This window comes from Kwoniella dendrophila, chromosome 11 (genome assembly GCF_036810415.1).
Source record: "Kwoniella dendrophila CBS 6074 chromosome 11, complete sequence".
Taxonomy (NCBI): domain Eukaryota; kingdom Fungi; phylum Basidiomycota; class Tremellomycetes; order Tremellales; family Cryptococcaceae; genus Kwoniella; species Kwoniella dendrophila.
The window spans coordinates 1,389,261-1,409,835 of NC_089486.1; the positions used below are offsets into that span (position 1 = coordinate 1,389,261).

General features: G+C 35.6%; 8 protein-coding genes across 8 annotated transcripts; 5 read left to right on the top strand and 3 right to left on the bottom strand.

The window, feature by feature from the left end:
- Window positions 1-113: 113 nt before the first annotated feature.
- L201_008069 (uncharacterized protein) lies at window positions 114-1,448 on the bottom strand (the record flags this gene model as incomplete). Its single annotated transcript, XM_066223768.1, has 5 exons — window positions 114-596; window positions 718-829; window positions 978-1,027; window positions 1,101-1,283; window positions 1,419-1,448. 5 exons carry the CDS (start codon window positions 1,446-1,448, stop codon window positions 114-116), a joined length of 858 nt encoding a protein of 285 aa, XP_066079865.1.
- A 415-nt stretch (window positions 1,449-1,863) lies between these two features.
- L201_008070 (uncharacterized protein) lies at window positions 1,864-4,030 on the top strand (the record flags this gene model as incomplete). The annotated part of the gene is made up of 7 exons (XM_066223769.1): window positions 1,864-1,911; window positions 2,032-2,214; window positions 2,338-2,611; window positions 2,729-3,066; window positions 3,171-3,348; window positions 3,413-3,657; window positions 3,770-4,030. 7 exons carry the CDS (start codon window positions 1,864-1,866, stop codon window positions 4,028-4,030), a joined length of 1,527 nt encoding a protein of 508 aa, XP_066079866.1.
- An 805-nt stretch (window positions 4,031-4,835) lies between these two features.
- L201_008071 (uncharacterized protein) lies at window positions 4,836-6,839 on the top strand (the record flags this gene model as incomplete). The annotated part of the gene is made up of 5 exons (XM_066223770.1): window positions 4,836-4,932; window positions 5,245-5,656; window positions 5,719-5,832; window positions 5,905-6,733; window positions 6,810-6,839. 5 exons carry the CDS (start codon window positions 4,836-4,838, stop codon window positions 6,837-6,839), a joined length of 1,482 nt encoding a protein of 493 aa, XP_066079867.1.
- A 713-nt stretch (window positions 6,840-7,552) lies between these two features.
- Window positions 7,553-11,849, top strand: L201_008072 (uncharacterized protein; the record flags this gene model as incomplete). Its single annotated transcript, XM_066223771.1, has 18 exons — window positions 7,553-7,580; window positions 7,672-7,759; window positions 8,148-8,789; window positions 8,982-9,045; window positions 9,104-9,117; window positions 9,204-9,511; window positions 9,608-9,778; window positions 9,842-9,900; window positions 9,963-9,985; window positions 10,042-10,139; window positions 10,190-10,263; window positions 10,325-10,355; window positions 10,414-10,680; window positions 10,753-11,123; window positions 11,248-11,314; window positions 11,489-11,559; window positions 11,633-11,739; window positions 11,816-11,849. 18 exons carry the CDS (start codon window positions 7,553-7,555, stop codon window positions 11,847-11,849), a joined length of 2,517 nt encoding a protein of 838 aa, XP_066079868.1.
- A 419-nt stretch (window positions 11,850-12,268) lies between these two features.
- L201_008073 (uncharacterized protein) lies at window positions 12,269-13,629 on the bottom strand (the record flags this gene model as incomplete). The annotated part of the gene is made up of 7 exons (XM_066223772.1): window positions 12,269-12,404; window positions 12,500-12,590; window positions 12,712-12,763; window positions 12,958-13,080; window positions 13,207-13,295; window positions 13,429-13,457; window positions 13,613-13,629. 7 exons carry the CDS (start codon window positions 13,627-13,629, stop codon window positions 12,269-12,271), a joined length of 537 nt encoding a protein of 178 aa, XP_066079869.1.
- Window positions 13,630-14,319: 690 nt separating this feature from the next.
- Window positions 14,320-15,839, bottom strand: L201_008074 (ATP synthase F1, gamma subunit; the record flags this gene model as incomplete). Its single annotated transcript, XM_066223773.1, has 7 exons — window positions 14,320-14,337; window positions 14,400-14,489; window positions 14,598-14,834; window positions 14,950-15,257; window positions 15,347-15,431; window positions 15,494-15,530; window positions 15,745-15,839. 7 exons carry the CDS (start codon window positions 15,837-15,839, stop codon window positions 14,320-14,322), a joined length of 870 nt encoding a protein of 289 aa, XP_066079870.1.
- Window positions 15,840-16,456: 617 nt separating this feature from the next.
- L201_008075 (uncharacterized protein) lies at window positions 16,457-17,852 on the top strand (the record flags this gene model as incomplete). The annotated part of the gene is made up of 5 exons (XM_066223774.1): window positions 16,457-16,699; window positions 16,813-17,082; window positions 17,240-17,528; window positions 17,617-17,712; window positions 17,785-17,852. The coding sequence occupies 5 exons, from the start codon at window positions 16,457-16,459 to the stop codon at window positions 17,850-17,852; spliced, it is 966 nt and encodes a 321-aa protein (XP_066079871.1).
- A 781-nt stretch (window positions 17,853-18,633) lies between these two features.
- L201_008076 (uncharacterized protein) lies at window positions 18,634-20,026 on the top strand (the record flags this gene model as incomplete). Its single annotated transcript, XM_066223775.1, has 4 exons — window positions 18,634-18,724; window positions 18,818-19,236; window positions 19,371-19,791; window positions 19,929-20,026. The coding sequence occupies 4 exons, from the start codon at window positions 18,634-18,636 to the stop codon at window positions 20,024-20,026; spliced, it is 1,029 nt and encodes a 342-aa protein (XP_066079872.1).
- Between the last annotated feature and the right edge of the window lie 549 nt (window positions 20,027-20,575).

Here is a 20,575-nt window from a genome sequence, read left to right on the forward strand (position 1 = left end):
TTGGAGGGTAAGAAGAAGGCCAATTAACGGAAAATGTATCACTACAACAATTAATATGATTATACAATGCATCTAAATCATGCCCCCTTACAATTGGTTCTGGCATTCGACAATCACTTTAAATTTTTTAATCTTTCAAACCTCTGAGCTAATTCTTCTTCTTCAGACAATTTCTTAGGTTGAGGGGGTTGAGGTGAAGATACTTTTATATTATTTTCAGGTGATGCTTCCTTCTTCTTTGTGATTTGATCCTTTTCTTCTTTCTTCTCTTTATCCTTTTTTATATCACCTTTTCCATTATCATGATCATCATTATCGTCATTGTGGTCATCTTTACTTTTCTTATCTTCTCCATCTACTTCATTCCGTTTCAAAGGTTCTATTTCGTCTTCATTATCACCGTCATCTTTAATTTTAGTTATAGTTTCTTCAGGAACCCAATTTACTCCATAACCATTTGCAATTTCCATTAAATAAGCATCAACTAATTCTTTACTTGGTACAAATACTTTTAATTTTGATAAAATCCTTGTCGGAACGCTCGTAGGTGGTGCATTTGTATTTTGAGTTAATGATATTGAAAAATTACGACCGAACTAAGGTTAAGAAACATTTTAAATATTCATTCCAATTAGTTATAGATACACTTCATATATCTCTTTTCCTCATTTGATCATTTTCTATCTGGTACAGTATAGTATAGTATACCTTACTCACCTTATGCATTAATAATTCCCTTAATAATTGTAATTCTTTTAATTCAGTTCTTGGCGCAGCGTAAACTATCGCACATACTGCATCTGATATTGAAGGTTCAGGTTCTTCACCTCTAAATACAAGTGGGAATCGATATGATAAATGTCAGTGATTTAGTCAGTCAGTCAGTCAACGATTCATTTTAGTTCTGTCATTGAACACCATTTTGAGACACGTTGAGATGGATGGGAAGCGGGATAGAGGCTGGTGATAGTACTTACGAAGAAGAATCCAGTAAATTGAATCTAGCTTGTAACGTTTCAACGTATAGCTATCAATTGAAGCCAAATATAAGTAGATATACAAAATATAATATCTGTGATTCATTTCCTCATAAAACTTACCTCTAAAATCTCTAATAATTCAACATAAATATCATCTTGAACTAAACCTTCAACTCTTAATCTGGCAGTTTCAATTCTATTTTTATTTAATAAATCTGCAATTTCCCTTCTACTTTGTTTTGCTAATGCTAATTTCTTTTCTTGTAATGTTCTTAATCTTTGTATAGATAATTTTATTTGTACCTAATATATTCATGTCATTAGAATATATACTATCTCCACTACTCGATGTTTTATTCCGACTTTAAAATCAGATTACAAGGTATAATTGTGATTATGGATATAAAGCACTAGAATCGATCACTCTCACTCACTTACCTTTGCTCTTGGTCCGTTCCAAGGTACCATCTTGACTACTGTATACACTCTATCCTTGTTATAATCAGCTTGAAGTGGTGGATATAGTGGAACAACAAGATAATCGCAATGTCCATGTTATATAGTAGTGATTGACCATATAGCGTCAGTGATACTTCCTGTATAACCGGTCGATAAGGTTACCCTGTATTTCGAATGTTTTTACTCCGAAGGAACAAGACTATCAACTTAGAACTCTGATTCTTCCTTCTCTTTCAAACATACATACCATATCACGTCACACCACATCACATCCACCGCATCAAGGCTATTCTGAGAACGAAGACATCACATCCGATAGCATATAGCACGCCTAGAACGGAATACGATCGAAGCGACATCAGGAAATTCCAAGAAAGACGAAAAAAGCGCGTTCTAAAGAAAATATAGAGTCAAATCAATAAATATGCCTCCTCCTCAGACGACTGGCATATACCCATCGGATTCTATAGTGGTATGTCTTTACCTCTGGCTTACTTTGGCCTGCTATGCCATTACTTGCCACAGCAAAAGAAAGAAGCAGAATGAAAAGTTTGGCTAATACAATTTTTTCTCGTTTTCCACTACCATACAGGAAGTAGCACAATCTTTACCTTTAGATCCATTAGGTCAAGGTTCAGCAGATATTTTAGCAGGAGATGTTGAATATAGATTACATTTGATATTACAAGAAGCTAAAAAATTCATGGTAAATGGGAAAAGAAGTACTTTGTTACCTGAAGATATTGAATATGCTATGGATGCTTTGAATGTTGAGGTGAGTTTGGTTTGGTCTGATGAGATCAGTAAAAATACCATATATATATATTATCAGAGTGTATCGTTTGGCTGTATTGCGGTATCGGGAACGATTATATTGATCACTTGTTATACTATCCAGCCCGTCTTAATTCCACCAAAACCATTACCTCTCCCAGCATTTCAATCTTTAAGTATACCTAGTGGCTCATCATCATCATCATCATCAAATCAACAACAACAACAGATATATCATTTACCTGATGATGAAATTGATTTTTCAACATATTTGAAAAAACCTTTACCTAATGGTGTACTAAATTCTTCTGGAGTTAAATGGAAATCTCATTGGTTAGCTGTTGAAGGTATCCAACCTGCTATAAAAGAAAATCCTACACCTATACAAAGAGCTGGACGTGAGTGGTTTGTTTGTTTTTTTAATTGATACCTTATGCTTTGTAGAAAGTTATTCAGGAAAATGTTAACCGTATATACTGAATTGTTGTATTCTTCTTATGACCAACTTTTCTTAGCGTCACGTTCACAACCAGCATCAACATCATTAAAACCACAAGCAAGAAATGTTTTACCACAAGAATTACAATTATACTTTACAAGGTTAACTACAGCTTTAGTACCTTTGAGCAATACAAATACAAATACAAACGAAAATGAATATGAAAGACATAGATTAGCTGCTTTAACTTCACTAAAAAATGATATTGCAATAAATGGAATTTTAGTTTATTTAGTTAAATGGTTATCCGAGAGTATACAAAAATGTTTAATGGCTTCAACGATCACAATCTCACAATTAATTGATTCAACTCAAGCTGTCATTGAAAATGAAGGTATTTTCTTAGAACCTTATGTATGTCAATATCTCAACATTTCAACTTGAATATCCGCTTCGAACGATATCTCATAATATGAATGAAAGAAAGCTAACCTTGAAAAATAACCCTTTGCTCATAGATACATATTCTGCTTCCACCATTAATGTCAATAATCCTTACTGTACCTCTTGGTCCACATCCACCTTCATCATCATCAAGTAATCAACCTTCACCCTACGACTTACGGTTACATGCTTCTCAAGTTTTAGGTAAAATAGCTGAAAAATACGGCAAATCGTATCCTGGTTTAATACCTCGTAAGTCTCTTCACTAGTGTAATGCATATGTAATTATACTAATATTACGATTCTTGCACTATAGGTCTCGTATCAACACTTAATAAAGCACTTAATTCGCCTCCTTTCCCATCTCCACTTGGAGCATCTAATCCACCTTCAGGAAGGTACGAAGGTGCTCTATTAGCTTTATCTTCTTTAGGTCAACAAGCAGTTAAAACTACAGTTTGGGGTAAAGCAGGTGAAAACATAATTAGAATTGATGATTTAGCTGGTAGATTATATAGTGATAGTAGTAAAAAGAAGAATCCTTTAATCAGAGCTTTAATCGTGAGTTCTCAATTGTTCATTCATACATTCATAATTGACAGTCTCTACTTCAAATAAAGTATGATAAGGTTGTCGGGTCCATACTAACTAACCCTGGAACTTTATCTTGTAGAAATGTCTTTCGGTAATTATCACTCCCAAACCAGCTGATACACCTACACCTCAAGTTAATTTAGATGAAATTGCAGATGCTTTTGGACCAAATTTAGCAAATAACTTGAACAAAAAATTATGGACTGCAAGTGAAATTTTGAGATTAAGACGAGAAGAACTTGAGAATGAAAGTTCTCAAAATAATGGTGATACCAATGGTAATTCGGTGAATGGACAAGTGAAACAAGATGATATGGAGATTGATCAACCTACTACATAGTCAATACTTGTATCTCTGTCCATGATATATGATGTATAATATAGGTTACACATTAGTCTCATTATATACAGTCATCATCATATACAATCATATACAGTCATTTACTGTATTATCTACAGTTATCTACAGTCATCTACAGTGTGTATTTGTATGTATGGTTATATATACATTTGACTAGCCACTCTGGATGACTATTATACGTCATTCCCTGAGAATATTTCGGGTTTCACACGTGTTGAGCGGGCTCAGCGGGTGTCTCGTGCGGTAGACTAAAAGTTTAATATATTGCTTAAATTTCACACTCTTGTTCTTTCACTACGGTGATGGGCATTTTTACTTCGCACAGCATTCAAATAGCTAGCTTGTACAAACGAGTGAACACTGCCATTTCTTTTTCTCTTTTCTTTACAATTGTGCAAATCAAAAAAGGTCGTCAAAGATAAGTAATAGTAAAGAAGTATTTGTCGTACTACTAGAATTGAGTTGGAATATTTGGTAAAAACAGTAGTTCTTTGTCCTTTTTTCTTTCGAATTCAAAGGAAGGGTATTTTTAGGGCCATATACCCTCAAGGGAAAGAATACAACTACTGCTGCTACTGCAAGACTTTCAGTATTATTTGGCAAACAACAATACCACTATACAATACGTTTCTTATTGTTCGTTCTTCAGTAAAAATCTTCAATCTTCTATCATCCATTGAACTCATCGAGGATCACTATAATTCATAATTTGTCCTAATATTCACCTACACCTCTCTGATTGAACAGACAAATAAACCTCTAATATAATATTAACATTTTCACAATGGCTCAAGTCGCTTCTCCACCACATATATTACGTCGTAGAGTAGTAAGGCCTAGACAAGAAGTTTCTTCAGCTGCTGCTGCTACGTCTCCTGCAGGTGAGTATCAGTTTTTTTTTCTTTCTCAAATGCATTTGATTCTGCTATGAGATAAAGTGAAAAATATCAAAGACTGTACAAGTTGATGATTTTATCTCTTTACCTTACCTATCTATATGTCTTTGGCATACCTGTGCTCACAATGCATTCATTTGCTGTGACCCCCCTTCCTATTCTTCCCATCATTCGTTCACCATCAATCTTTCCTCATCCGGTCTTCGTCCCTATCCTCAAACTATCCCTTGGTCTGCTTGAATATGCGTGCTTGAAACTTGAATCCAAATATGCAAAACTTAAAATTCTGACATCAAGCTTCTGTAACTCCTTCTGCTGAACCTTCACCTTCGCCTTCGCCTGCACCCGAATCCTCTGCTGCTGCCCAATCACCTTCAGTAGAAGCGACAACTGCACCTTCAGCAGCTGCAACAACATCAGCTGAAGCTACGCAATCACCTTCACCTTCACCCTCCCCTCAGCCTACTCAATCACCTTCACCATCACCTTCAGCTGAACCTACAACTCAACCTTCAGCTCAACCTTCATCACAGAATCCACCTCAATCAAGTGAAAATCCTCCAGCTTCTTCACAACAAGCTACTCAATCGCCTCAACCATCCCCTTCACCTAGTCCATCAGCTACTCAATCCCCATCACAACAAAATCCAATTACAATAACATCGACTCAACAGCAAAGTCCCGCTCCCAGTCAAGATGGTCAATCTACGTGAGTATTCTACCTGCCGAAGACATCTAAGGTGAGTATGCAAGCTGACATAGATCTTATAGTACACAACCTGGAGGTACAACTACAACCATAACGGTTGGACAATCGACTACTTCACAGACGAGTGCTACTGGCGCTGCACCTTCCAACGGTGAATCAACAGGACAAGGTACAACGTGAGTGTTCGGTCTTCATGTTTGGCGATAAGCAAAAAGCATCTGCTAACAGTAGTCGACATGTCGCTACAGCACATCAACCGTTGTGGTTCAACCATCAAATTCCGTAACAGACCAAACAACATTGACATCAGCTGTTGGGATAGTCACAACCACAGATTCTCAAGGTCATACAACCACATCAGTACCTGCGGAAGTAACCTCTTCTTATGTTACGACATCCAATGGTCAAGTATACACTGTCACACGTATTGTTCATAACCCTACAGGAGCTTTGGACAGCGGTGGTAAAGGTGGTGGATCAAGCACAAGTTCCTTCTTCAATAACAAAGGAGCCGTTGCTGGTGTATTTGTTGTTGTTGGGTTAGTGATTGTTGGTGTAGTTGTCGCTTTAGCATTATTAATATTCAGAAGAAGAAGGAGACAAAGGTTAGATAGAGAAGTTACAGCAGCAGCTATAGCAGCTTCATCAGCTGGAGCAGCAAGATCACCTTTAGATGAAGACAATGATTATCATTCAAGTAATCTTAGTGGTGGACCAACATCTGAATCATATCCTTCAACTGTCAATCAACCTATGACACAATATGGACAATATGGAGCAAGTTACTCAAACGCAGGTGGCTATGATCCATATGCCGCTGCCGCTGCCGGTGCAGCAGGAGGTTATGGTACAGCGGCAACACATCATTCAGGTGGTTATGATGGCTTACAACCTCAAGGTGATCAAGGATATTATTTCGATCCAAGAGATGCAGGTAATTACCAAGATGCTCCTGGAGATGAATACGCTACTCCACCACATCACCCAGGAAGTTACCAAGACCCATATGGTGGTTATTCAACAGGTGGTGAAGGTAGTATAGATACTCCAAATAATGAAAGACAAGATCCATTACATGTAAGTGGAGAGTTATGATTTGACCAAATGACGAGATTGCGATGACTAATGTCCTGTTTGTCGTATTCTTATTCAGGTCGCTAATCCAAGTCATTCAAGACAGTAAACATGATCAAAAAAGCACTAAACAGTCAATCTGTTCAATAAATATGGACAATAATCTTCGACTCTTGTAATATTGCCGAATATTCAGCGAAATGATCCGAGATCATCAATCGTAAGAGAATACTGTGTAGTTGTGTATATGCAGCTTTGCATTCTTCCCTGTTTCATCCCACTTCTTCATAGTCCCTCACCGACTATATTTTGTAGCATTATCTTTTCACCAATTTTTTAATATATCATTTTGATAACTTTTTTATCATAAACCAAAATGGCAAATGGAATAGTACAACATTCTACATTTCCTAGGTCAACACAATAACCTTTTTCTATACAATACCGGATATGACTTTATTGTAATCAAGTATATTTTTATGCATGTATGCATTTCCTATTTACTGTACCTATGTTGTTGTAAGCTATACGAAGGTGATATATGGTAGTTGGACGGTACAGACGAATGAAACGCTACCAAGTTAATAGTAAATACCAAGTACTCATGTATAAGAAGAGATGACGTCAACTATAACTGATTGTCAGTATGAGTCTAAAGCCTCTTACCTATATTTTCAGGGTCAAATCCCTTTAAAAAAAAGCTTGGCATTTATCTGTACAGTGAGTTGACTCTGGCATTCCTAAGGGTAAAAAGGGTAAAAGGTGACGCCAGACATTATTTTTACATTTTCGGCTACAAAAACGCGAAAAAACTAAAAAAAAATGAAAACAATCGACCAACACAGTTTCAGTATTTTGAGATCGATAGATTCAGATTGGCGAAGACACTTATCGAATGATCTTTGTTACCTTTATATTTGCTCTGGTCTAATATCCTACAGCCTTTGCTTCAAGTACTAAGTACACGATAGAAGCGGATAAAGACAAGTCAAATCAAACAGATAAGAAGTGGAACGGATACAGTAGAAAGTGATTGTGAGTTTCAGATTTTGTATACTTTGAATCCCGCTTTGACTTGAGTTTGATTGATCAATCAGAAGCAGCAATACATCAATCTCAAAGGACCTCCTTTGTACCTCTTCCATTCCTTTATCGCTTAAAGCGGTAGTCTTAAGCATAGTTAACTCTATTATTTGCACAATCGCTGATTCATCGTTGGAATCATATAGTGGACCAGCTTGTCGAATCTATCATCTTCACGATCTCTCAATTATACCTTTTGATTTCATCAACAGCTCAGGAATCAGAACTTTTTTGAGATATCACTGATTCAGGTTATTGAAGGAATACAACATGTAAGATAACTGGAGTATTGTTATAACGATAAGGTTATCAACTAATCAGTTTGTATTAATAGGGATACAACAACTATTAGACAAAAACACCGAGCAGAGCATCTATCTAGAAGTGCAGCAGCAGCAGCTCATGCATCATATTATGCACATCCATCATTACATTTACATACTTATTTAAAAAAAGATGGTGTTGATGAATCTGTTGCATTAGATAAAGATGGTCAAATTATAGGTGCATTAAATGAACCTTATCATCTTAATCAAGAACAACAACAACAACCACCAGTATTATCAATTGATCCACATTCTCAACCTGTCCCAACACCTTCTAAAGAAACAAATGTTAGTAATTTACCTTCAGTTAATGCGGAAAAAGATAATGAAGTTGGACCTGAAGGTACTAAAAAAGAAGAAGGTGGTAAAAAAGATGCAGGTTTACCTTCTGGTTTAGATAAAGGTGCTTTAGAATTAAATGGTGAAGCAGGTGGTACAAAATCTTCACCTGGTCCTTCATTACAAGATGTTTTAAAATTTAAAAAAGTTCAAGGTGATTGGAATAAACATTCTAATTTACCAATAGAGCAGCAGAATGGTCATTTAACTGTTCCAGGTCAATTAGCCAATGGAAACGGTCAACCGGAAAGACCAGATATTCAAAGACATTGGAGTGTTAGAGATAGGATGGAACCTCATTTACAACTTATGTGAGTTTGGATGTTTTTAGCGAGATGATATTAGATAAGAAAGTTTTAGGTGGACTACTAGGACGTTTAATTCGGAGGACGCTGCACCATGATTTTTTTGGAACCCGGATGCTTGGCTACATAGCATAATGCCTTATGAGCGGTTGATCGAGGACTGTCAACATAACTGATCTAATACTCCTCAATCTTTAGGTGCGGTCCTCTTTTAGCATATTATACTGTCAAAAACGATGTATGGCAAGGCGGAGCTATGATTGTGAGTCTGCAACAGACCGAGAGGTGTCAAGACATTACAACTGACCCAATCTTCTTAGGTTGTTCGAGATGAGTAAGTCAGCTTCGAACTTCAGCTTTGGGGAGCTTTGGGATTCGCAACTTTTGGATAGACAAGCTGACAGTAGTTATTTATCACAGCGGTTCCGACCTCTCATCTCTCCCTTCGATCACTCTATCATTTCACCCATACTCGAAACCATCTTCTGAAATTCCAACAATACATGACCCTTCTGTAACTGTCTTACCTCCTCAAACAGTACAAGCAAGACAAATTCACACATACGCTTCGAAAGAGGGTAATATGTCATTCTTCAGATTCATTTTTGAAATTCCTCTACAACAAGTTCAAATGACTGTAAGATACAGACTTAATGGAGGTGCAGAAATGGATTTTGTCGTTCCTGCACTAGGTGAAAATATGAGATGGGCAGCGCATAGTTGTAATGGTAAGCAGGATTCGGTTTCCATATAGTGCATAAAGTGTACACCAACGGCCAATGAATCTGGGTCAGGTCGCTGAATATGAGGTTATACTACTTTAGGTTTCTCTTCTGGTGTGAATCCAGATGAATTTAAAGGTTCTTATCCATCAGGTTATGATCCAGTTTGGGAGGATTTATTGCTCAAACACCATGAAAAACCTTTCCATTGTATGGTTGGAGGTGGTGATCAAATTTACTGTGATGCTTTGACCAGAGAACCTGAAATGCAACGTAAGTGATTCGTCAACTATACTGGATCGAGGAAATTGGGTCTAACAGTCGTGTTGTACACAGCTTGGATTACTGCTCCCGATAGACAAAGTAAACTGAACTGCCCGTTGACCGATGTAATCGTAAGTGCATAAGTGAATGTTATGATGGCTGAACGAATCAGCTGACAATGTCGTCTTGACAGAGAGAAGCCGTTGATCGATTCTAGTGAGTGATAATATCCCTGTTTTTATTACTCAAAGCTAAAATTGGTTGATTTATAGTTTCAACCATTATTGCAAGATCTTTAGAAGTAATGCTTTTGGTCGGGCGAATTCTACAATTCCTATGGTAAACATGTTAGATGATCATGATTTGATCGGTGAGTTCGCTTAAATTCTTCGCGTAATAATAAAGCTAATGGTTATTCAGATGGCTTTGGTACATATGATGACGAGACCCAAGCCTCGCCGATTATGTCATTCGTTGGAAGCAGGGGTTACTTTGTGAGTAAACTCTACGTCTTATATTTTTCGATACAGAAGTTGACCAAATAACATTCTGTAGTGGTTCCTGTTATTCCAACTCTTCGTTTCAGGTACGTATACTTACCACTCTCTCTACTTGACAGTCATGAGCTAATTTGAAAATAATAGACGAGGTTGACGGTGTAAACCCTGCACCAAACACGCATAGTCTGAAAAGTATGATAGTTGGTGATGAGAGGGGACCTTGGATCCCATTCCCTTCTCACTCCTTACTCGTTTACCTTGGTCCTAAAGTTACGTTATTAGCACTTGATTGTAGAGCAGAAAGAAAATTGAATAGAATATGTACGGCTCAGACGTATGCTAAAACCTTTGCCGAGGTCAGAAAAATTCAAGGTATAGAACAGTTGGTCATTTTGTTAGGTGTACCTATAGGTGAGTTTACTGTTACGATCACAGTGTCGTATTTTGAGAATAAAGCTTATACCCCTTAACTCATACATTTAGCCTATCCTCGTATGTCTTTCTTAGAACATTTCTTAGATTTCAAATGGAACCCCATTAATATGTTAGCAAGACACAATGCAATGGGATTAGGGGGAATGGTGAATAAATTCAATCAAGCATCAGAATTGTTAGATGATCTGAATGATCATTGGTGTGCCAACACCCACAAAAAAGAAAGGAATTGGTTGGTCCTGGAATGTCAAAAATTAGCAAAAGAAATGAAATTTAGAATCACATTCTTGTCTGGTGATGTTCATTTAGCTGCTGTAGGTTGTCTATTCACTTATCATAAAGGTAAAAGACAACCTACTTTGGCTCCTGAACAAGATCATAGATACATGTTGAATGTCATTACAAGTGCTATCGTTAATGTAAGTCTTTTACCGCAAAACAACAGAAGCTCGTTCTTTCTTCGTCCACCGGCGTCCAGATAATTTGACTTTCGGGCTGACCCAAAGCTTTAACCTATCGCCCCTCTTTTTATCTAACATGTAGACCCCTCCTCCACCTGGTGCTGCACGTATGGTAGCAACGCTTGGAAAGAACAAGCACAGAACATTGCGTGAGTTGAGAAGAGAGATTTGTCGTCGAAAGCTACATGAAAAGTGAGAAAATGGACGAACACTGATTTGTGGTTTGTTATGACTTGTGTCGCGCGTTTGTGATGTATAGACGGTAAGTTCCGCCTGCCACATTCCAACTTTAAAGTGCTGACTTTTGTGGCGCGTCAATTTAGCTCAAGATACAGATGAATACATGATTCCGCTTTTCGAGAAAGAAACAGATGGTTCCAAATCTAAAATGAAGGTAAATCGAGACAACGATATGTTATGCTTTTGATGTGGACACAGGCTGATTCTCTTATCTTCTGCTCAAACAGACTGCTTTGAATAGACGAAATTATGCGGCTGTGGAGTTCAACCAAGATAGTGAATTGGTCTTTGATTATAGAGTCGAAAAGTCACAAGGTGCTGGAGAGACTGTTAGGTGAGTGTCAACTTTTCTTTTGCTGTATTCTCTACTGCGATAGCTGACGTTCCACTGTGAACTTGTCATGCTACAGTTATCCAATCAAATCACCTGCTGCTAGATGGTAAGATTCGCCTTTGCTGCGATGATCAATTTTAGCGGATACGAAATAGAGAGAATGCTGTGTTATTATAATACTAGTCATACATTGTTTATAATAGGATTTCCTGGACTTCATCTCACCTAATAATTTTTACTGTATAATAATTCACACATATATACCCCTTTTACTCACACATTAGATGATATCGATTTTTTGGCAACCACCTATATATATATATATATATATATACGGCTCTTATGCTTGCTCAATATCGAATATTATATATATAGCTTAATTAATTAATCTCACATGCATGAAACATTGAATATAGATTGTGGGTCGCAACAGAGTTTTTCATCTACAATCTTCGACAGATTTCTTTATACCTGGTCCGGTATCGAAAGTTGCGAAAGACACACAGCTTCTTTCTGTTCGAAAGTAAATCTAAATAGCACCACAATCGATAATAACGATCTTATCTTTTGGCATTTTACCTTCTTTATTACCTTTTGATTCAATTTCTTTAACTACTTTCATTGATGATTCATTAGCTACCTCGCCAAAGACTGTATGTTTACCACTATTAAATGAGAAGAAAAAGATGTCCATTTAGCATCAGTTAATCATTATTTTGGTCATTTACTATTTAATTAAACAGTGATATACAGTACTTACTCTAACCAAGGACAAGATGTTGCGGTGGTAATGAAAAATTGACTTCCATTTGAATTTGGTCCTGCATTTGCACAAGATAATAACCCTGATTCTGTTATTATTATTTTTGTACAAGTATTTAGTTGATTGATTGATTGACTTTGTGTCAGTAATTTTTCAACTAATTGAGATTGTAGAGAATGGAATTGAAAAAAAAAAAAACCTATACTTACTATCATGTTTCTTTTCAAAATTTTCATCAGGAAATTTATCACCGTAAATTGACTACAGTAGTTACAGATAAAATGAATGTTTAGTAAAAATAAGTTGTAAGATGCCCAATTAAATCTTTAGAATTTCCCACTTGATTATGTATATGTAAAGAAAGATGTTTTAAAAAAAAAATAAAAAAATAAAACAAGCCAAGGTGAAATGAAAAATTCAAACGAAACAAAGCGAAACCAAACGAAACGACTTACAATTCCACCTGTACCATCACCTCTTTCAAAATCACCACCTTGAATCATAAATTCAGGTATAACTCTATGAAATAAAGTTCCTTTATATCCAAATCCTTTTGGTAAACAAGTTCCATCAGGTTTCTAATGTTTGTTTGTCAATTTGTTAATTTTGGTTTTACAAGTCAGTCAATCATACTTATTAATGAATATTGATTTTCAAGACGTAAGATATTAAAGACAGTTAATCTTCCGTTAACAACCACTCACTTTACCAATACATAAACTTCTAAAATTAGCTGAAGTTTTAGGTGTTATATCATCATATAATTTGAATTCAATCTTTCCAATTTCTTTACCTACAGGCATGAAATGATCATGTGTAGTTAGTTTACTCAGTTAGTTGATTAATATACTTTTGTTAAAAATCAATTTGGGCAAAATACGTGTACAGAGTACATTACCAGAAACTACAAATACAACTTAACTTACCATTGATTGCGACCACGAAGAAAACGTTACTGTATACAGAAAGAAAAAGGTAAAAAAAAGGTTTAGTTGATAAATCATTCATTTCCATCTAACTTATGAAATGCCAGCATGGAAAACCAATGATAACAATAGACGATATTGTGATTGTTTGAAGAATTAGAATGAGCAGTATACATTTACTTACGGTAATTTATCAGACATTTTGATGATTGTTGATTGCTGATTTCCTTCTTTAGTAAATTATGGTAAAGTAAGTAGACTTATTTCTTTTCAACAGAGTATACGATAACCTTTTAGTTTTAATTTCTGATAAATGTAAGTGTAAGTATTCAATAATGTTTTTATATCGAGTTTACCTCATTTCACTCTACATATTCACACCAAGACAACGTACTTTTCTTCCATATCCTTCCATTTCATCCTTTGTCAAAAACCACCACATACTTCCTTTGTGTTATTTTCTCTTTGTATTGGATGTACCACCCGAAGTTCATTGAGATGACATCATACTATACAAAGGGTTATAACGAACATGAATGATTGTTCAGTTAGATCAATGAACTCGGTGAGATTAGCATGAGCAATCACTAGTGATTATCTTTGTTATCGTTAGTGCGCTGTTGTCCTGTTTAGTATAAACACTTTTGAGATTTTCCTAATATCAATGCTTGCTTATTTAGTAGCACATATTCAGTGAATCGAACAATATTTGATCGGTGAATTGCCGAAACGAATGCGTTGACGAAAGTCCTTCTTTATTTCAATAGCATTACACTATCAAAAACTGTTTTGTATGATTTTGAAAGATCTACCACACATCGATCTATCCGTTTCCTCCCATTTCTTATACTCTCTAATACAGTCGATAAACTAATACTAACACTAACTTGCTTATAAAGCGGAAGCACCCTATTAATCGAACAACTGATTAGTATAATGAATTTCTCAGCGATTATGTAAACAACACTCACAGTAATAATATCAATCAATTCGTTGGTAATAACGGCTTGTCGACCTCTGTTGTATTGAAGTTGGAGAGAAGCCATCATGTCGTTGGCGTTCTGTAGTAGGTTGGGAGCGTTTGTCATTAGTATGAAACACCACAATGATTTATGTTATAATGTAGATCCTTGTATTGATGACAATAACGATCGATTAATACTACTCACGTTGGAAGCATTCTCCATAGCAGTTCTTCTGGCAGAAATTTCAGCGGCGTGACCTTCGACGAGAGCAGTGTAGATAGCATTGGCTAAAGCGAATTCAGCAAGATCTTTTGAAACATCTTCTTCCATTTCATAAGCTTGGAAACCTGCAGCAGCTTGAAGAGCTTTAGCTGAAATAACTGAAGTTACACCTGATTCGTATGAAATAGCTGAAAGGTATTTGTTTGAAACGATTTTGATCTGTGGGGTACATAAACAACGATTAGCATTGAACCCGTGCGAGCGAGGATTATAAAGATGACACAGTAGTATGATTTTTGCTTAGGGATAAGGTAGTAAAAGTTGAAACACTTACTTCATCCCATTCACCACCATTTTTAACGATTTCATCAGCGATAGCAGAAGCTTCAGCAAAAGTTGGTACATCTTTTCCAACAGAATTGAAAGAAACTTTAAATGCTTGTGGCATAGCTCTTGATAATTGAGATTTTGGTTTATCACCAACAACAGCTAAAGTACCTGGATTTGCTGCCATTTCTTTTTTAATTGCTCTTGAAATTGATGAATGAATACCACCACATAAACCACCATCAGATGAAATACCAACATATAAGATTTTTGGTTGTTCTTCTGATTTTTCAATTTCAGTGTGTTTGAATAATTCTAATAATGTTTTTTTAATACAAATCAGTCGATGCTCTCTTAACTAAGTTGTCATATAAAATTTGAGGGAAGAAAAGAAAATGACTAACCATTGTTAGCAGCTCCATATTTCTTAGCTTCTCTCATAGCTCGTTCAGCTCTAGTAAGTTTGGTTGAAGCGACGACTTTCATTGACTAATATTGAATATTCACATGAGTTCACGAATATGTTTGAGGGTAATGACCTTATAACTCACTTTGGTGATCTTTTCAATGTTTCTGACAGATTTCAATCTATAAAAACATGACATTCACAAGAATCAGCATTCCCCCCATGAATTCTTCATTCTTTCTCCGCTAGAACAATCTCCTATATAATCTTGACATCTAGCCTTGATAAGTTGTCTTAGAATTGTTGGTTTTCTATCCATATCGATGACATTCTACTCCATCGGAGATCTACCCCGAAAAATAATGGTGAATCTGCTGAAAAAGATATAAAACCCACCTTTGCTCGATTTCTCTAAGGGTAGCCATACCTTGAGATTGTTGCTGAGCAGCACGAGCTACATTAAGAGCTGGTCGAACGGTTCGAGTGAACATTTTTGACGAAGAGTTATGATGAGTGGTGAGTATAAGGATGAAGGTATCGATGATTATAACTTGTCAATATCAAGATGTATTTAGTGAGGTTGGTTACGAGTGACAGGAGTGAGCCAGGGTGTGAAGTGCAAAAGGGTCCTTGGACACATACAACGGACGGAATAAAGATATTATAAAGTGTTAACTGCCACTCTGAATCAAATACCGATAATTTCCGATACCATACATCACTATTATAGTATCCTTTAATTGGGGGTTTCAATTAAGTTTCGCCCATTGATTGCGTTGAGTCGGTTACGTTTAGGTGCATGTGTAACATTCATTGTTCATAAAAGTTAGATGAAAACTGAGCAAGATCATTCATTTATATCGTTCATTGTTATCATCAACATCATATTAGTCACATCGACAACGGCTTAAAAAGCGAAGACTTACATTCGCGCCTCAGACAAGCAAATTCAACTCGATACAACTTTCACAAATACATCGATAAATACATACAAAAGTATGTCTAATCTAAACCATTGATGCAAAATCAAGGCTTCTATCGCTAAGCTGACTTCCTTCATGTGTGGTTCTCTATAGTGGCCGATCCAGAGGTAGATTTGTTTGCAGGAATGAAAAAGAAGAAGAAGAAGACCGTTGTTGCAGATACCGTAGAAGAAACACCTGCACCAGCTACAACTGAACCTGAACCAACACCAGCTGCTGCCGCTTCAACAAGTACAACAACGGTACCAGAAGTAGATTCAGGAGTGGCAACTCCTGTAGAAGGTGATAAACCAGCTGAAGATGCAGGTGACTTGTTTGCTGATATGAAAAAGAAGAAGAAGAAGAAGAAGGATATTCCATTAGATTTGGTATGTCTATCCTACATGTAGTGTTTTTCTTTTTGATTCGAATTTGATGTTCGATGGCAAATCAGCTAATACCTTCTGATGTCGTTTTGTTATTTTGACTGCTACATATATAGGAATCAGCAGAACCATCAGCAGTAACAGAAGGACTTGATTTAACAAAAAAGAAAAAATCAAAGAAAACAGCTGCATTCGCTCAAGAATTAGATGATCTTGATGCTGAAAATAATGATGAAGACGCTACAGCAGGTGGTGGAGATGATGATGGTGATTTAGGTGATGATGTATTTTCAAAACAAAATGGTACAAATGGTGATGGTGAATCAAGTAATGAAAGCGGTAAAGAAGCTTGGGTTGTTGAAAATAGAGAAGCTACATATCCAGAGGTGAGTTGAGTTTGTTGACTGGAATATCAATCTGCGTTTGAAATTTTATATCGCTTGGATTGTGAAATTCGTTCCTTCGATGTGGCCCATATTTACATGAAAGTGGAGATATTAACATATAAAACGAATACTAATATCCTTATCGCCTCTCAAACAGCTACTCAAACGATTCTTTGGTTTACTTCACGCACATAATCCAGAACTTGCAGGTGAAAAAAGAAGATATACAATCGTACCACCACAAGTTGCAAGAGAAGGTACCAAAAAAACTGTTTTCGCAAATTTATCAGATATTTGTAGAAGAATGCATAGACAACCAGATCATGTTATCGCTTTCTTATATTCTGAATTAGGTACAACAGGTTCAATTGATGGTGCACAAAGATTAATTATGAAAGGTAGATATACACAAAAACAGATTGAAAACGTTTTAAGGAAATATATCGGTAAGCTTATTTCCTTTACATCGTCTTCTCCCGAACAAGATGTACAAATATCGACTGATCGACTGAACTAATATAATATGTTTTTTAGTTGAATACGTTACATGTAAAATCTGTAAATCACCTGATACTTTATTAGGTAAAGAAAATAGATTATATTTCATGACTTGTGAATCTTGTGGATCAAGTGAGTAGACATCTTAGCATTCACATGACAGGAATCACTGCGAATATAAAGCTGACTCGCACATGATAACAGGACGTTCCGTATCTGCTATCAAAGCTGGTTTCCAAGCACAAATTGGAAAGCGTATCAAAGCGGTATAAGGGATTTTTTTTGGTTGTTGCTGGTTGGTGGTGATGAGATTGCATTTGACTTTATGAGAAATGTGTATATTTATATTATTATGCATTACATCGCAGAGATATATCATGAATTTCACATCATGCATGAGCATAACAATATATTTTTCATTTTCGGTTTGCACATACCCCCCCCAGGATAAGGAATGTGCCAGATGACGAGAGGTAACGAAATAACGAGGATGGAAGATTGAAAGCGGTTACATCAAATTACCCGCGAAGTGTCATAGTAGTCCTTTCGAATAAACACAACCACAATCTCCTTGTTCTTGCGTCTCTTTTCTCATCAATCTTCCTTTATCCTCCGTTATTAATAAGTTCAAGCACATCGTATCACTCGTGAGTTTGATCATATATCGATAGACATTATATTGTTTTATCCTGATATGTGTGTAGAACATAAGATATATAAAATTTTGACTGATCCTGTGTAACTCCTACTAATAATGCCATTTCATCTTCCCTTCCAGTCGAAACGAGATCAATCTGCGGAATCTTCTTTAACATCGCTTCTGAATTCATCTGCACTATCGCAGGCTGATCAGTGGAGAGAAGTATCTCCAACAGAAAAACCAACTTCGTTTGATCACCCTTTGTGGAATCCACCCATTTGCGAACAGCAACAACCCATTACTCATAACTCCAATCATACCAACCCTAGGTGGAATTTTCCCGAAGAAAGGCATAATCAAAATTTGAGACTGACACTACTTCGAGAACGAGATCCGAGCATTTCTCAACCAACATGTCCACTTCAACTTCTAACAAATCACAAATGCAAGGTAAAGAAAGGGTAGAACAAGAGAAGGAGAGAATTGCGAGGAAAGGTCAAGAGGGTTAGTTTATTATCTTTCTTAAAACAAACATGATTTGTTACTTTACTTACTGATACCACTTATCATCGTCATCATTATGTTCATAAAAAACAGTTAAATCAGGTTTAACACCAGTAAAAATTTATTTATTAGCATATAATGGTATATCAGCTTTATTATGGGGACATTTACTTTATATCACATTATTATTTTTATTTACACCAAGAACAACTACTGAAACTTTAAAGAACGCATCAGCATCAACAAGCTCTATCTTTGATTCTATAACCAATATTTTCAACTCGAAACCAAATAATGTAAAACAACCAATTGAACAATTAATTAATCATTTAAGTGGTTCATATAATTTTAAAAATTTAGGATATAAAACTAAATTTATACAATCTTTAGCTATTTTAGAAATTTTTCATACTGCTTTAGGTTTAGTTAAATCTCCTTTAGGTACTGTAGCAAGTCAAGTCGCTTCTAGATTATGGACTGTTTGGGGTGTCGTTGAAGCTGTTCCTGAAGTTGTAAGTTGTGCAAGTATTAGTATTTAATCAATCATTTATCGATCATATCTCTTCCTCCCCCTCTCTTTCATGGCGCCCGTCCTCTGAATTAAGGAAGATAGCTAATGAAATCCTTTTTAACACTTAATTCATAGTCTCATTCATCACCGTTATTCACAACAATGTTATTAGCATGGTCATTAACTGAAATTATACGATATTCATTTTATTTTTTAAATTTATTAGGCATTCAATCAAAACCATTAAATTGGTTAAGATATACAACTTTTATTCCCTTATATCCATTAGGTGCATCTTCAGAAGCTTTTTTATCTTTATCTACATTACCTTCAATATTAAATCTCCTTACACCATATCTAAGTACAATATTGAATAATTTACCTAAATCAATTAGAGATAATTTATTAAAAACTAAATTAGGTAGAAATTTATTATGGTCTTTAGCTTCAAAATCTACAAAACAATCTATTAAATCAACTATATCCCAAACAAACAATAGTACATGGGGTTTGTTGGAATTTGTTAGATTAGGTTTATTCTTCATTTGGTGGCCTGGTAAGTTTGTTTGGGGCTTTTTCAGCTTGAATTTGAATATATACCTTCCACCGAACCGTCGTAGACGAAATTGGAGACTGCTTTCTTGTTGTAAAATAGCTAACTAAATAATGTCCGGCATCACTCTAATCATATAGCCCTTTATGTACTTTACACTTATATGTTCAAACAAAGAAGAAAAGTTTTAGGTAAAGGTAAAGGTAAAATCGTTGGTGGATCAAATAAATCAAGATAAAAGATCGAGATAGGGAGATAGGGATAGAGATAGAGATAGGGATTCAAAAAATGAAATATTGTTTATTGCACGATTTTAAACTAAAAAAGTGAAAGCGAAAGAAAGTGAAAGTGTTCAAAGCATTATACATATATATATACATATATATATATATGTAGTGAAAAGAGTGAAATAAAAGGCAAACGACTAATCAAAGAAGAGTCAGTCAGATTCATTATAACATAAATTGGTATGATGATTTGGTTGGTTCGGTTGAGTAAAATAGTATAATAAGGTTGAAATCTTTAATTATTCCAGATTATGCCAAAGTTTTTTAGTTTATGCATTTTACTCAATTAAATCACTTTTACAGTTACCTCACTATACTGTATACATCCTGATGAAAGTGAAAGAAAAAAGAGATGAAATGGAAATTCATGTAGAGAGCTTTAAGGAAGGAACAATATGGTAACAAGGTCTATAATCTAGATATATTTCGAATGGATCAAACACTTTCTTTACCACTCCTGATCATTACATTCTACTACAACTTGATTTTCTTCTTCCAGC